Source organism: Eleutherodactylus coqui, chromosome 1, assembly GCF_035609145.1.
Source record: "Eleutherodactylus coqui strain aEleCoq1 chromosome 1, aEleCoq1.hap1, whole genome shotgun sequence".
NCBI classification, from domain to species: domain Eukaryota; kingdom Metazoa; phylum Chordata; class Amphibia; order Anura; family Eleutherodactylidae; genus Eleutherodactylus; species Eleutherodactylus coqui.
Genome location: NC_089837.1, coordinates 444,299,424 through 444,312,280, shown reverse-complemented (window position 1 = coordinate 444,312,280; position 12,857 = coordinate 444,299,424). Strand labels below are relative to the sequence as shown.

The following is a 12,857-nucleotide window of genomic DNA, read 5'->3' as shown; positions in this document are numbered from 1 at the left end:
GAGTCGTGTGAAGACAAAAAGAGAGAACTTGTCAGACAAGTAAAACTTGAAGGAGACCCCCGAGCCTGGAGCTTTGACCCCGGAGGGCCAAGAAGAAAAGGCAAACGTGTGTGTATGGGAGAAGGCCTGGCTCGCATGGAACTCTTCCTCTTTCTGACAACTGTTTTGCAAAGTTTATCGTGGAGCCCACAGTAGACAGAGAGACTTTGAGCGTGGGACCGAAGCCCAACACCCAGGCCTTGTCAAGGACGCATGGCAGGACAGCTAAAAGTGTCCGATCCCACGGGCTCGAACAGAGGGGAAGGGTATGTGAGACCGTGACTGACAAAGTGCTGGAGGGCAGATATGTGCCACCGAGCGGCCTGGGCTCGGTGGAGGAAGCCAGCATTTGTGTGTCAGTAACACTAAGTTACTGACACGGTGTAGTGTAGTGCAGTGGCTCCAAGCCGCATAGTCCGGGCCGGCTTTTCCTGGAGTGGTCAAAGCGAAGGGTGGGATGGCCACTCCCACATACCAGGTGAGACTGGTACCAAGCCTTATAAAAACCTGGGCCTGTAGGTCCAGAGAGATGTTGGCTGAGAGAGCCAGAGAGACGGCTCAGTGGAGCTAGGAGCCCGGCTAGCCCAGGGTCTGGCTGAGAAGGCCAGAGGTTTACAGGGAGACGCCCCTAACCTCCACACCAAGGAGAGTGTGCTGAGACCTCTGCAGGCCTGAGGACCGGACTGGCTGTGCGCAGCAAGCAGTGTTTTTTTAAGTGAGTAGTCAGGGCCGGTCTACGTGTAGTGAGTGCTCAGACGAGCAGGTGTTTATTTCTGTTTATGTTTGCTGCAATAAACCCAGGCGAAGCCTGGACTAAAGAACTTTATTGCCCGGTGTCACTGTCTCTGGCCGTGGATGCCCCAGCCGCTACCTTATCCTGACACTAATCCCTTACTATATATATATATATATATATATATATATATATATATATATATATATATATATATATATATATACATACATTGTACTTATGCGCAGCCTGCCTAGATTCTGCTTATGCAGAAAGTAGCAAGATAAAAGCATACCCAGCTCAAAACCACCCTGTGACTGAATGTGGTACCAGAGCCAAGATCATAAATACAGCAGTAGAACCAAACTCATTCCATAAATACAGCACCAGAACCAAGTTTAGTACATCAATGTACTACTAGAGCCAAACCCACAACATAAATGCAGCACAAGGCAACCACAGCACATAGATACAATACCAGAACCAGGCTCATAACATAAATATAGTAGCAGAACTAAATAATTATATTGCAAGGGTGCTAATAGGCTGACAGGGGACGGCCCCCCTACCCCTTCCCTTTTGTCTAATCATTAACCCCTTAACGACCAGCCCATAGTGTTTTTACGTCCTCCCGAAGTGGGCTCTATTCTCTGAGGACGTAAAAACATGCTTCCTGCAGAGAATAGTGCCCCTCGGGCTGTGGACGTGACAGCTCCATGCTGTCGGTGTCCGCAGGTAGCTGACAGCATGGAGCTGTCATCCCGGGCTGTTCGGAGCCCCCCCCGGCATTGCGATCGGCGCTATGCAATGAATAGCGCCGATCGCAAAAAAAGTAAATAAAAGTACATAAAAGTTAAAGATTCAGCTGCTCTGATGGATCGGATCCATCGGAGCAGCTGAAATTACTCACCGAGGTCTGGCACGCTGCTCCCCGCTCTCCTGCCGCTCCAGGGCCCGAAGCCGGTCTTCTGCGCATGCGCGCCAGGCGGCATTACGTCAGCCGCATGCGCAGAAGGCCCGGCGGCGCGGGAGATTTAAAATCTCCTGGCTCCCGGCTCCTGTAGGTAGCCGGGAGGCAGGAGATGTCAGCGGGGACTGCGGTGAGCGGTCCCCGGTACCGCGATCGCCGTTATCCAATGGTTAGCGGCGATCGCGAAAAAGTTAAAAAAAGTTTTTAAAAAGTCAGTTTCACCTCCCCTCATGGATCGGATCCATGAGGGGAGGTGAAAATACTCACCCCCAGTCCTCAGCGGTGTCCCGATGTCCCGGGACCCGAATCCCCGTCTGCGCATGCGCGCCCGATGATTGACATCGGGCGCGTGCACAGACGGGCTCAAGCCCCGGGGAATTTAAAATCCCTCTGCTTCTGGCTGCCATGTGTAGCTAGGAGCAGAGAGATTATACCGGGGACATGATCACTGTCATCCAATGGATGACAGTGATCATGTAAAGTGAAAAAAAAGTGTAAAAAAGTAAAAAAAAAACAAAAAACGTACGTTTCATCTCCCCTCATGGACCATATCCGTGAGGGAGGATGAAAGTACGTACCTAAGGCCCCCAGATTTATCCGCGGACCTTACCACAGCTTCTGCACACGCGCCCGTCGCCAAAATGGCGGGCGCATGCGCAAAAGCTGTGGATTGCCAGGATAATTTAAATTTTCCCTGCTCCTGGCTACAAAACGTAGCCAAGAGCATGGAGATTTAATGGGGGTCCGCGGTGAGCGGTTCCTGGTCACGTGTTCGCCATTATCCAATAATGGCGATCACGTAAAAGTAAAAAAAAAAATTTGAAGTTTCATCTCCCCTCACTGATGCGATCGGTGAGAGGAGATGAATCTTTTTACCGGAGGCCTGCGTATTTGAATCCCGACGCGATCTTCCTCCGTGGACCTTCCAGGATTCTGCACATGCGATTGCCGGCAAAAAGCCGGACACATGCGCAGGAGTCAGGGAGCCCAGGAAACTTAAAATCTCCTTGCTCCCAGCGACCAACGGTCACAGAGAGCCTGGAGCAGTGACCAGGGGCCTCGTTGAGCGGTCCCCGGTCACGTGATAAAAAGGTAGCGATCTACCATAGGCCGGTCTCACATGACCAGATAGGAATGACGGATTCCGCATGCGTCTGATCCGTGGTAATACGCAGATCAATCGCATTGGATTACACAATTCCGCTCACATTAGCGGGTCAGAATTGCGTAATCCACTCGCAGAAAAGAGAACGCAGCAGGTTCTATTTTACTGCGGAATCGGCAACATAGAGCCCATTGTGCTCCATGGTCGCGGATATACCCGCAGTCCATACGCAACTACATTGTATACGGGCTGCGGGTACCCGCGTCATCGCTAAGCGATGGTGCGGGAAATACAAACAAAGGTGTACTGTGCATGACCGCCTGTGTGAGTAGGCAGTTATGCGCAGTACATTACGCAGCCGTACGCAGGGTCACAGCCGGGCTCACAGATGGGATCCGCTGTGGGCCTCCGCAAGCGGATTCCGCCTGCACCCGCGTGAGCCCGGCGTTATTCAGACCGCTACCTGTGATACGTATTTTACAAGAAGCCCCGGGAACGCTCGCTTTCCTGCAGTTCCAGGAGCACCTTGTTGAGCGCCTTCTGTGTGAGACCGCCGCACCTCATCAAGCTTACGGAGACTCACGGAACGCCACTTTTTACACCCCATACCCGCCACTGAGGTCATGAAATACCCCCAAAAAGCATGAGAGGGGGGGGGACACCCGGTTTTATTGCCCCATGGGCCCATTCCAACCAGCCTCCGTAATTACCCCTGTCTTCGGAAATACTACACAGTTCACATTTTTACTTTTATCTAAGATTTGCGAACGCCAAAAAGGGCGTGGAGGGGGAGGGGGGGAATTTTTAGGGAGTCAATCTTTATTCTGTACAAATAAGCAATGGGGCCTGGAATTTATTCAGTTGTGCCCTAAAATCCAACAGGTGTTCCGTCCTTTATAGGCCTTGCCATGCGTCCTGTAAGTAGATTAGGGCCACAATGGGTATGTTTCTGAACTCGGGACAAATTGGGGTATCCATTTTGGGGTGAACGTCTTCATTCCTATGTACACTGTACAAAAAAACTGTTTTTAAATTGAAAAAATTGCCAAAAAAATTGAAAATCGTAACTTTTTCCTTCTGCTTTGCTTAGATTCATTCAAATACTGTGGGGTCAAAATACGCAGTACACCCCTAGATGAATTCGTTAAGGGGTCTAGTTTTCAAAATGGGGTCATTTGAGGGGGTTCTTTATAGTTTTGGCCGCTCAATGGCTCTATAAGTGGGCAATGGGGCCTGAAATTTATTCAGTGGTACCCTGAAATCCAACGGGTATTCCTTTCATTGTAGGCCTAGCCATGGGTCCTGTAAGTCTATTAGGGCCACAATGGGTATGTTTCTGAACACAGGACAAACAGGGGTATCCATTTTGGGGTGAAAGCCTTCATTTATATGTGTGCTGTACAAAAAAAACTGTTTTTAAATTGACACAATAGCCCAAAAAATGAAAATCCTATTTTTTTCCTTTTGCTTTGCTTGAATTTATTCAAAAACTGTGGGGTCAAAATATGCAGTACATCCCTAGATAAATTCGTTAAGGGGTCTAGTTTTCAAAATGGGGTCATTTGTGGGGGTTCTATATGGTTTTGGGCGCTCAAGAACTCTACAAGTGGGCAATGGGGCCTAAAAGGACTTCAAGCAAAATCTATGTTCTGAAAGCCACCGATTACTCCTTTTATTTTGGGCCCCGTTGTGCATGTGGACATAAGATTAGGGCCACAATGGGTATATTTCTGAAAACAGCACAAACAGGGGTATCCATTTTGGGGTGTAAGTCTTCCTTCATATGTGTGCTGTACAAAAAAAGCTGTTTTTAAAATGACAGAATTGCCAAAAAAACAAAAATCCAAATTTTTTCCTTTTGCTTTGCTTGAATTTATTCAAAAACTGTGGGGTCAAAATGCGCAGTACACCCCTAGATAAATTCGTTAAGGAGTCTAGTTTTCAAAATGGGGTCATTTGTGGGGGTTCTCTATGGTTTTGGGCGCTCAAGAACTCTACAAGTGGGCAATGGGGCCTAAAAGGACTTCAAGCAAAATTTGTGTTCCGAAAGCCACCGGTCGCTCCTTTCATTTTGGGCTCCGTTGTGTATCCAGACATAAGATTAGGGCCACAATGGGTATGTCTCTGAACACGGGACAAACAGGGGTATCCATTTTTGGGTGCAAGTCTTCCTTCATATGTGTGCTGTACAAAAAAAGCTGTTTTTAAAATGACAGAATTGCCGAAAAAACGAAAATCACAATTTTTTCCTTTTGCTTGGTTTGAATTCATTCAAAAACTGTGGAGTCAAAATATGCAGTACACCCCTAGATAAATTCCTTAAGGGGTCTAGTTTTCAAAATGGGGTCATTTGTGGGGGTTTTCTATGGTTTTGGGCGCTCAAGAACTCTACATGTGTGCTATGGGGCCTAAAAGGACTTCAAGCAAAATTTCTGTTTTGAAAGACACTGACTACTCCTTTCATTTTGGGCCCCGTTGTGGACTCAGATATAACAATAGGGCCACAATGGGTATATTTCTGAACACGGGAGAAATAGGGGTATCCATTTTGGGGTGTAAATCCTGATTTTCATGTAAACTATAGGAAAAAAATATGTCTTTAAAATGACAGATTTGCAAAAATATGAAATTTTACTTTTTCTCCTCTAAATTGAATTAATTCCTGAAAAAAAACTGTGGGGTCAAAATACTCATGACACCCCTCAGTGAATACATTAAGGGGTGTAGTTTTTAAAATGAGGTCATTTGGGGGGGTATCTATTATTCTGACACTCATGAGCCTTTCCAATCTCGGCTTGGTATAGGAAAACAAAGTGTTCCTCAAAATGCTAAAAAGTAATGTTAAATTTGTACGTCTCCTAAATAGTTAAAAAAAAAACGAAAGTTTTTCCAATGTGCGCCCAAAATAAAGTAAACGGGTGGAAATATAAATCTTAGCAAAAATTTCTATATTATGTTTGCACATATTTAAGATATTGCAGTTGGAAATGTGAAAAAATGACGATTTTTTCAAAATTTTCCCAATTTTGGCGCTTTTAATAAATAAACACAATTTCTATCAGCCTATTTTTTCCGCCTAAATGAAGCACAACATGTGGCGAAAAAACAATGTCAGAATCGCTTGGATATGCAAAACCTTTCTGGTGTTTTTCCATGTTAAAGTGACACATGTCAGATTTGCAAAATTTGGCCTGGTCATTAAGGCGCAAACAGGCTTGGTCACTAAGGGGTTAAGATGACCTTCATTATAAATAGGAGATTCTATGGAATAGCGAAGTCTACTATGCTGTTCTATACAATAAATAGGACACTCTGTTGGCCTCCCTCAGGTAAATGGAACCTATCTCCTACTTCTCTGGCATGCGCAGTGAGGCCATTTATACTTACATTAGCTTCTACTCAGACTGATGGTCACTATGAAAAAAAAATAGCTGAATGTCATATTGTTGTCCATATTCATGGATGAGGACGTGCAATGTGCGCTATCCATTGTGATCGGACTGCACAGGGACAGGTCTGCTATCTGATGTAAATTGTGCCGGAGATGCTCAGCACAAATCACAATCCTGCCATCTGAATGAGGCCGTATTCTTCTTTTTATGCTTCAGGGCAGTTCTATATTATGGGCCATTCTCATGTTATACTGTTTGTCTTCTTGCGTTGTGATTCATGCTGTTACTATGCAACTTGATGTCACCTGAATGATTCTGCTCTTGTTTTTGTACTTTTTTTCTGAGTGATTGCTCAACCAAGAGACTTTCATAAGCAGGTAATTGTGGATTAGAGTGAGTTCAAACCATATACACAAGTCGTAAGATTGCCAGCTAACTGATGAAGGACCTCTTGGAAAGGTCAATATTCTTAGAATCATAACTGGCAATGACTGAAGATGAGCAACAACAATGGATAATAGTATTGCGGTGTCAAGTATTTTTATTTAAAGTAACAAACACAAGATGCTTTATGGCTATTCAAGTCCGTGTGCAGGCTTCAGACTGCCACAAAATGGCCTGTACTCTGCTTATTGGTTTGCAGGACAAAAGTTTGGAGTTTGTGTTCCCCAAGCAAGTCTGGTAATGATAGTACTATAATACACAGCAATTGTAATTTTCCATTGATAGGTCAGTAAATAATATTTAAATAGACATCACATTGTGATATCATAACCTGACAATTCTGTATCCAACCTGCTGCAGAACATCTTTATATAGACCTAATGGTTATTCTTATTGGCTTGTAATGTGCAGAACATGGCGAACATCTGGATAATCTCTCTTGGCGGTAAGGTGTACTTTTGACTTTATTTATGAGAGTGAACGGCTATTGTATTTTCTAAGGATGTATATTCTCATACGGACTTAGTTTGAAATTATGCACACCAGCTTCCTTGAGGGGTATTTTTCATTCATAGTGGATTGTATCCTCTATATTGGCCCCAGTAGTAACAGTGATCTCCATAGTGGCCCCAGTAGTAACAGTGTCCTCTATATTGGTCCCAGTATTAATAGTGGGAGTCCCATAAATGCAGCCTGGCCAGAGCAATAGAAAACCCCCTATTGGCCTTTGGCCAGGCACCATCCCTACAAGCTTTACACTCACCTGTCCCGGAGCTCCGGGCTGGTGGCAGCAGTGGCTGCTGAGTTTGTAACCACTCACCAGTCCAGCGTTCACAGACTCTGCACTCTACCGCCAGGCCGGAGCTGCAGCCGGGGTGAGTCGAATTCCTTCAAAGGGGTTATCCAGGCAGCGTCCCTGCCAGGATACACCGGGGTCAGAGTAGAAGTGCTGCTCCAGACCCCTATGTAGTGGCCACTGCTAGTAATTGCAAGCATAGTTCTCATTGAAATCAATGGGAGCTGTACTTATAATTGCAGGCTCGGGTCCCATTGATTTCAATGAGAGCTGTGCCTGCAATTATGAGCGCTGGGCACTAAATAGGGGTCTTGAGTAGTGCTTTTGCTCCAACCCTGGTGTATCCTGGCAGGCACTGCCTGGTTGACCCCTTTAAGGTTGGGCCACATAAAATGACATGTTTGACATACATGTTATTATGAAATGATTCATTATACTGAGCCTTCCTATGGAGTGACATTATTTAACTATTGCTTTTTATTAGTAAAGAAAAAAAAAGTGCTGTCTCCGTTTGTCATCGCAACGCCAAAACGTACCATTAAACCGGTTTCACTCACTCTCTTTATTAAGAAAATGAAATAGCTCATTTACATTAAAACTATTTAATAGAAAGAATCCCCATAGACTAAAGTTAATTATTGCTCTGCAGTGAATTTTACAATGCATAAACATTTTCATCCATAAATATTGATTACTTCTTCACTTTGTATCAATAAACATTGACATTTCCCTCCTGTACAGCACTGGGAAATGTAACAATATATAAAAGAATGTAACAATATATAAATATAATACAATCCTAGCACTTGTCTGAGCCTCTCCACTTGCAGTTCTTCTCTCATTACTCCAACCATGGTCGAGTTCATTGCACTCTGTGAACTCTGCTCATGTCACTTGTAGCAGCTTCTTCCTGCAGCTTTACCTTGTGCACCTTGTCTCTGTGTGCCCCTGCATCAGAGAGTCCAATTAGTGTGTGTCACAGTGTGGAGTGCAGGAGGAGGGAGAGAACTGCTGGTTGTCAGTCTGTATGTAGCACTGAACATTGCTGTTTCTCACAGCAGAGGAGGAAGCTCCTTGAGGTAATTATTAATGTCTTGTCCCTCCCTGCAATAGGGGATTACACACAACTCATGGTATGCAGGTGATAAATAGAGCTGACAGCTGAAGGGTCCTATCATCATCCTCCTTCATTAAGAAGCTTTCTTATCATGAGGGTACTACTGCTGGTGTGGCTTGCACTGGGCTTCTGGCATTCTGGTTGTGCAGAGAATATATGGCACAGGTTTGCAAGGCTGCCTTTCCCTAAAGATAACTTGTTCCTCTATGACACCTTCCCACAGGACTTCATGTGGGCAGTGGGCACAGCTGCTTATCAGGTGGAGGGTGGCTGGCAACAGGATGGCAGGGCACCTTCCATCTGGGACACTCATTGCCACAAGGATGGACGTGCCACAGGAGATGTGGCCAGTGACAGCTACAACAACCTTTACAGGGACACAGCAGCTCTCCAGATTTTGGGGGTCTCACACTACAGGTTCTCCATTTCTTGGTCAAGGTTGTTCCCTAATGGGACAGATGCAGGTCCCAGCCAGGCAGGCTATGCATATTACCAGGCACTTATCCACAGGTTGAAGGAGATTGGCATAAAACCTGTGGTTACCCTCTACCATTGGGACCTACCTCAGAGGCTACAGGATATCTACGGTGGATGGGTCAACGAGTCCATGGTGGAGATTTTTGAAGCTTATGCTAAAGCTTGCTTTAATTTGTTTGGAAAAGATGTGAAGTATTGGATTACCATTGACAATCCTTATGTGGTTGCTTGGCATGGATATTCCACTGGCAGTTTACCGCCTGGCATTAAAGGAGACAAGTTATTTGGGTACAAAGCTGGACACAATCTCATAAAGGTAAGGAACAAAACTTGAATATGATATGGAAGTATGCAATAAGTAAAAGCTGAATTAAAATTGCAGTTTAAATGTAGGCATAGAAGGATCAATCAATCCATAATTTCTGTGTCCATGTATTTAGCCTGCCATTCTTATTTAGTGTTGTTTTTTATTTTATAGGCAGGACCTATAGATAGAGGTTATAGCAATCCTATGTTTCTTAGTGCTGCTTCTCATATAATAGGAGGTAAATAAAATGATGTGAATGCTGATGTCCTCTGCTTATGCATATGAAATGAATAATTCTGATGATTAGTGAGCAGACCAGATAGTCTTAAATGAAGAGATACATGCAGGGATAAATTTCTATTAGGAGCTGGAGAACTGGAGTCGGGTATGTTGATCAATCAAAAATGTATAAAAAAGTAGAACTTAAATTGTATTTTGTGCCAGATACAAAACCCTAATCTGCAGTAATTACATGAATACTACTGTAACTAGAGATATGAATGTGGGTGGAAGATAAAAAGGTCATCTGCAAACACTGTGAATGTTGTTATTGAGAGGCTGCAGCTAAGGAAATCAAAGTGATTTTATACACAATCAAGCATGAATGTGGGATATACAGCGATGCTTGAAAGTTTGTGAACTCTTCAGAGTTTTCCATATTTCTGCTTAGAATTGGCCTAAAAGTACATCAGATTTTTACAAAAGTCCTAAAAGTAGATAAAGAAAACCAAATCAAACAAGTCAAGACTTGATCATTTATTGTGTAAAATTATCCAATATTACATGTCTGTGAGTGTCAAAAGTATGTGAACCTGTGCTTTCAGTACTGGGTGTAATAACCTTGTGCAGCAATAACCACATCTAAACATTCCCGGTAATTGTTAATTAGTCCTGTACATCAGCTCAGAGGAATTTTAGCCCATTCCTCTGTACAAGACAACTTTAACTCAGTTATGTTGGTAGGTTGCCTCTCATGAGCTGCTCGCTTCCACAATATTTCTGTAGGATTAAGGGCAGCATGTTGACTTGGCCATTTTGAAACTTTAGCTTCTTCCACTATGCTTTTGTAGAACGACTTGTCTGATTTGGGTCGTTGTCTTGCTGTATGATCCACGTTCTCTTGAGATTCAGATGACGGACAGATGTCCTGACATTTTCCTTTAGAACTTGCTGGTATAATTCCGAATTCATTGTTCCATCAATGATGGCAAGCCGTCCTGGCCCAGATGCAGCAAAACAAGCCCAAACCATGATACTGTCACCACCGTGTTTCACATGTAGTATTAGGTCTTTATGCTATAATGCAGTTTTTCTTCTTTCTACAAACATAATACTTCTCATTTAACAAAAAAAAGCTCTATTTAGGTCTCATCCATCCACAAAACATTGTTCCAATAGCCTTCTGGCTTGTCCAGGTGATCTTTAGCAAACTGCAGACAGGCAGCAATTTTTTTTTTTAGAGAGCAGCAGCTTTCTCCTGGCAATCCTGCCATGCACACCATTTTTGTTCAGTGTCCTCCTGATGGTAAACTTATGAACAATAACATTAGCAAATGTGAGAAAGGTCTTTATTTGCTTGATACCTTGGGCAGCTTTGTAATCTCATGGACTATTATTAAACGCCTTGCTCTAGGTGTGATTTTTGGTGGTCAACCACTCCTGGGAAGGTAATAATGGTCTTGAATGTCCTCCATTTCTGCACAATCTGACTGTGGATTGGTGGAGTCCAAACTCTTTAAGGCCCTTTTAGACGGTACGACTGTCAGGCAAACGATGCCCGACACTCGTCCCTGCACATACTAGCACCTGCATCGGAGTGAGTATCATTAGCTCTCAGCAGAGAGCCTGCATATGATTTCTCTCCTCTTGCTTCCCCGCCTCTCTCAATGGACATAACACAGCGGCTGTTCAGTAATGAACGGCTGCTATTTACATTGAGCGTTCAGCTCATCGTCCATCATTTATGCTGCATAAACGATGAATGATGAGCTGAACGATCAGCGCTCAGTGTAATTAGCAGCATTCAGTACTGTAAAAGGGGTAGGCAACCATAGAGAGCTGATGATCAATTGTTGTAACTTGGAAGGGTCTTCTCTTGAGATGTACATGGCATCAAGTTGTGTAAATGGGATGTAAGTTAAGGAGCCCTTACATGATATGGCATAAATGACTGACAGCCGTTCCAGCAACTGTCGCTCCTGTGCGTTCACACAGGAGCAATAGTTGTTCACTGACACGGAATGACTATTGACCAAATTTTTTTTTTTTTTTTTTTTTTTTTTCCTCAATGCCCCACTGGTGGCTGTATGTACACAGTTACCCATAATCGTTTCCTTTATTAGAGGTATTGTTAGCATTTTTAAAGACAATGGCTCTTAATGGAAATTGCTTAAATTAAATTGCTAGATTAAATTCAGCACTTCAAACAGGAAAATGTGATTCTTCTCAGTAAGAGAAACCAAGTAATCTTGTAGATATGATACCTTTTAAAGGCTAACAAAAATACATGATGTTATAGCGAGCTTTTGAACCTACCAGCATTCTTCCTCAGGCTTAATGGAACAGATCTAAAGAGGCACGTACATATAAAAAGGCACAGACATGGTGGGATTCATTTGCACTTAAAAAATACCAGAACAGGATGAGCAGAGAAGTAAATACTTAATTAGTCCACTGATAAGGAATGTGAAAGTTTTATGGTCTCTGAATTGGCGTTAGGGGGTCACCAGGCCAGCGTGTTATCTCTGCTCCAGAGTCCTCATTCTCCACTGATGCAAAAAAACCCCTCTAAGGTTCACTCCGTTTTTGAGAATATAAAGGATAGTTCTAAACTTGTACTTACAAATTTTTCTATGACATAGAGATTGCTTTTTTGTATGGTAACTTTCATATGTTCTACGTTGTGTCCGTGACTAGAAAAATGCTTGGTCACAGGTAATTCAGTCTGCCTTTCTTTAATTGTGTGGTGATGAGATCTCATCCTTGCTCTAAGTTTTTGTGCTGTTGCTCTAACATAAAGGAGAACACAGCACTGATCAGACTCAGTCAAATGCAAAATACAAAACGAATACAATGATGTACGGGTGATACCTTCTCTGATTGTAGATGTTCGCTTTCCTCATCTTCTACATTTGATTCAGACCACCATGAACACTTCTTCCAGCTACAACTGGTTTTTGCAGAGTTTGTTGTTACTTTTCCATTATCCTCCTCATCTTCTCAACACAGGCTGCCTAAGTGGTTGAACAGTGTCATCCTACGGCTACTCCTAATACTATGCCTGATGTGCTGCCCAAATGCAATAGTACTGAGATAATAGTTACATAACTATAGTCTCTGCAAAAATAAAATTGTGATATAGATAATGCCCCAAAAGTAATAGTACCATACAAACAGTGCCCTCAATATAATTACAGACAGTGCATCAGACAGTAATTACAGCCACAAATAGCACCAGAAAATAATAGTGCCAAGCAC

General features: G+C 43.4%; 1 protein-coding gene across 2 annotated transcripts in view; it reads left to right on the top strand.

Moving 5' to 3' along the window:
* Positions 1-8,503: 8,503 nt before the first annotated feature.
* Positions 8,504-12,857, top strand: part of KL (klotho) — a 42,948-nt gene continuing 38,594 nt past the window's right edge. For both annotated transcript variants that reach the window (XM_066582917.1, XM_066582908.1), the window contains exon 1: positions 8,504-9,389. In XM_066582917.1, the coding sequence (XP_066439014.1) occupies positions 8,688-9,389 (702 nt within the window). In that variant the 5' untranslated portion in view covers positions 8,504-8,687. The remainder of the gene's footprint in view (positions 9,390-12,857) is intronic.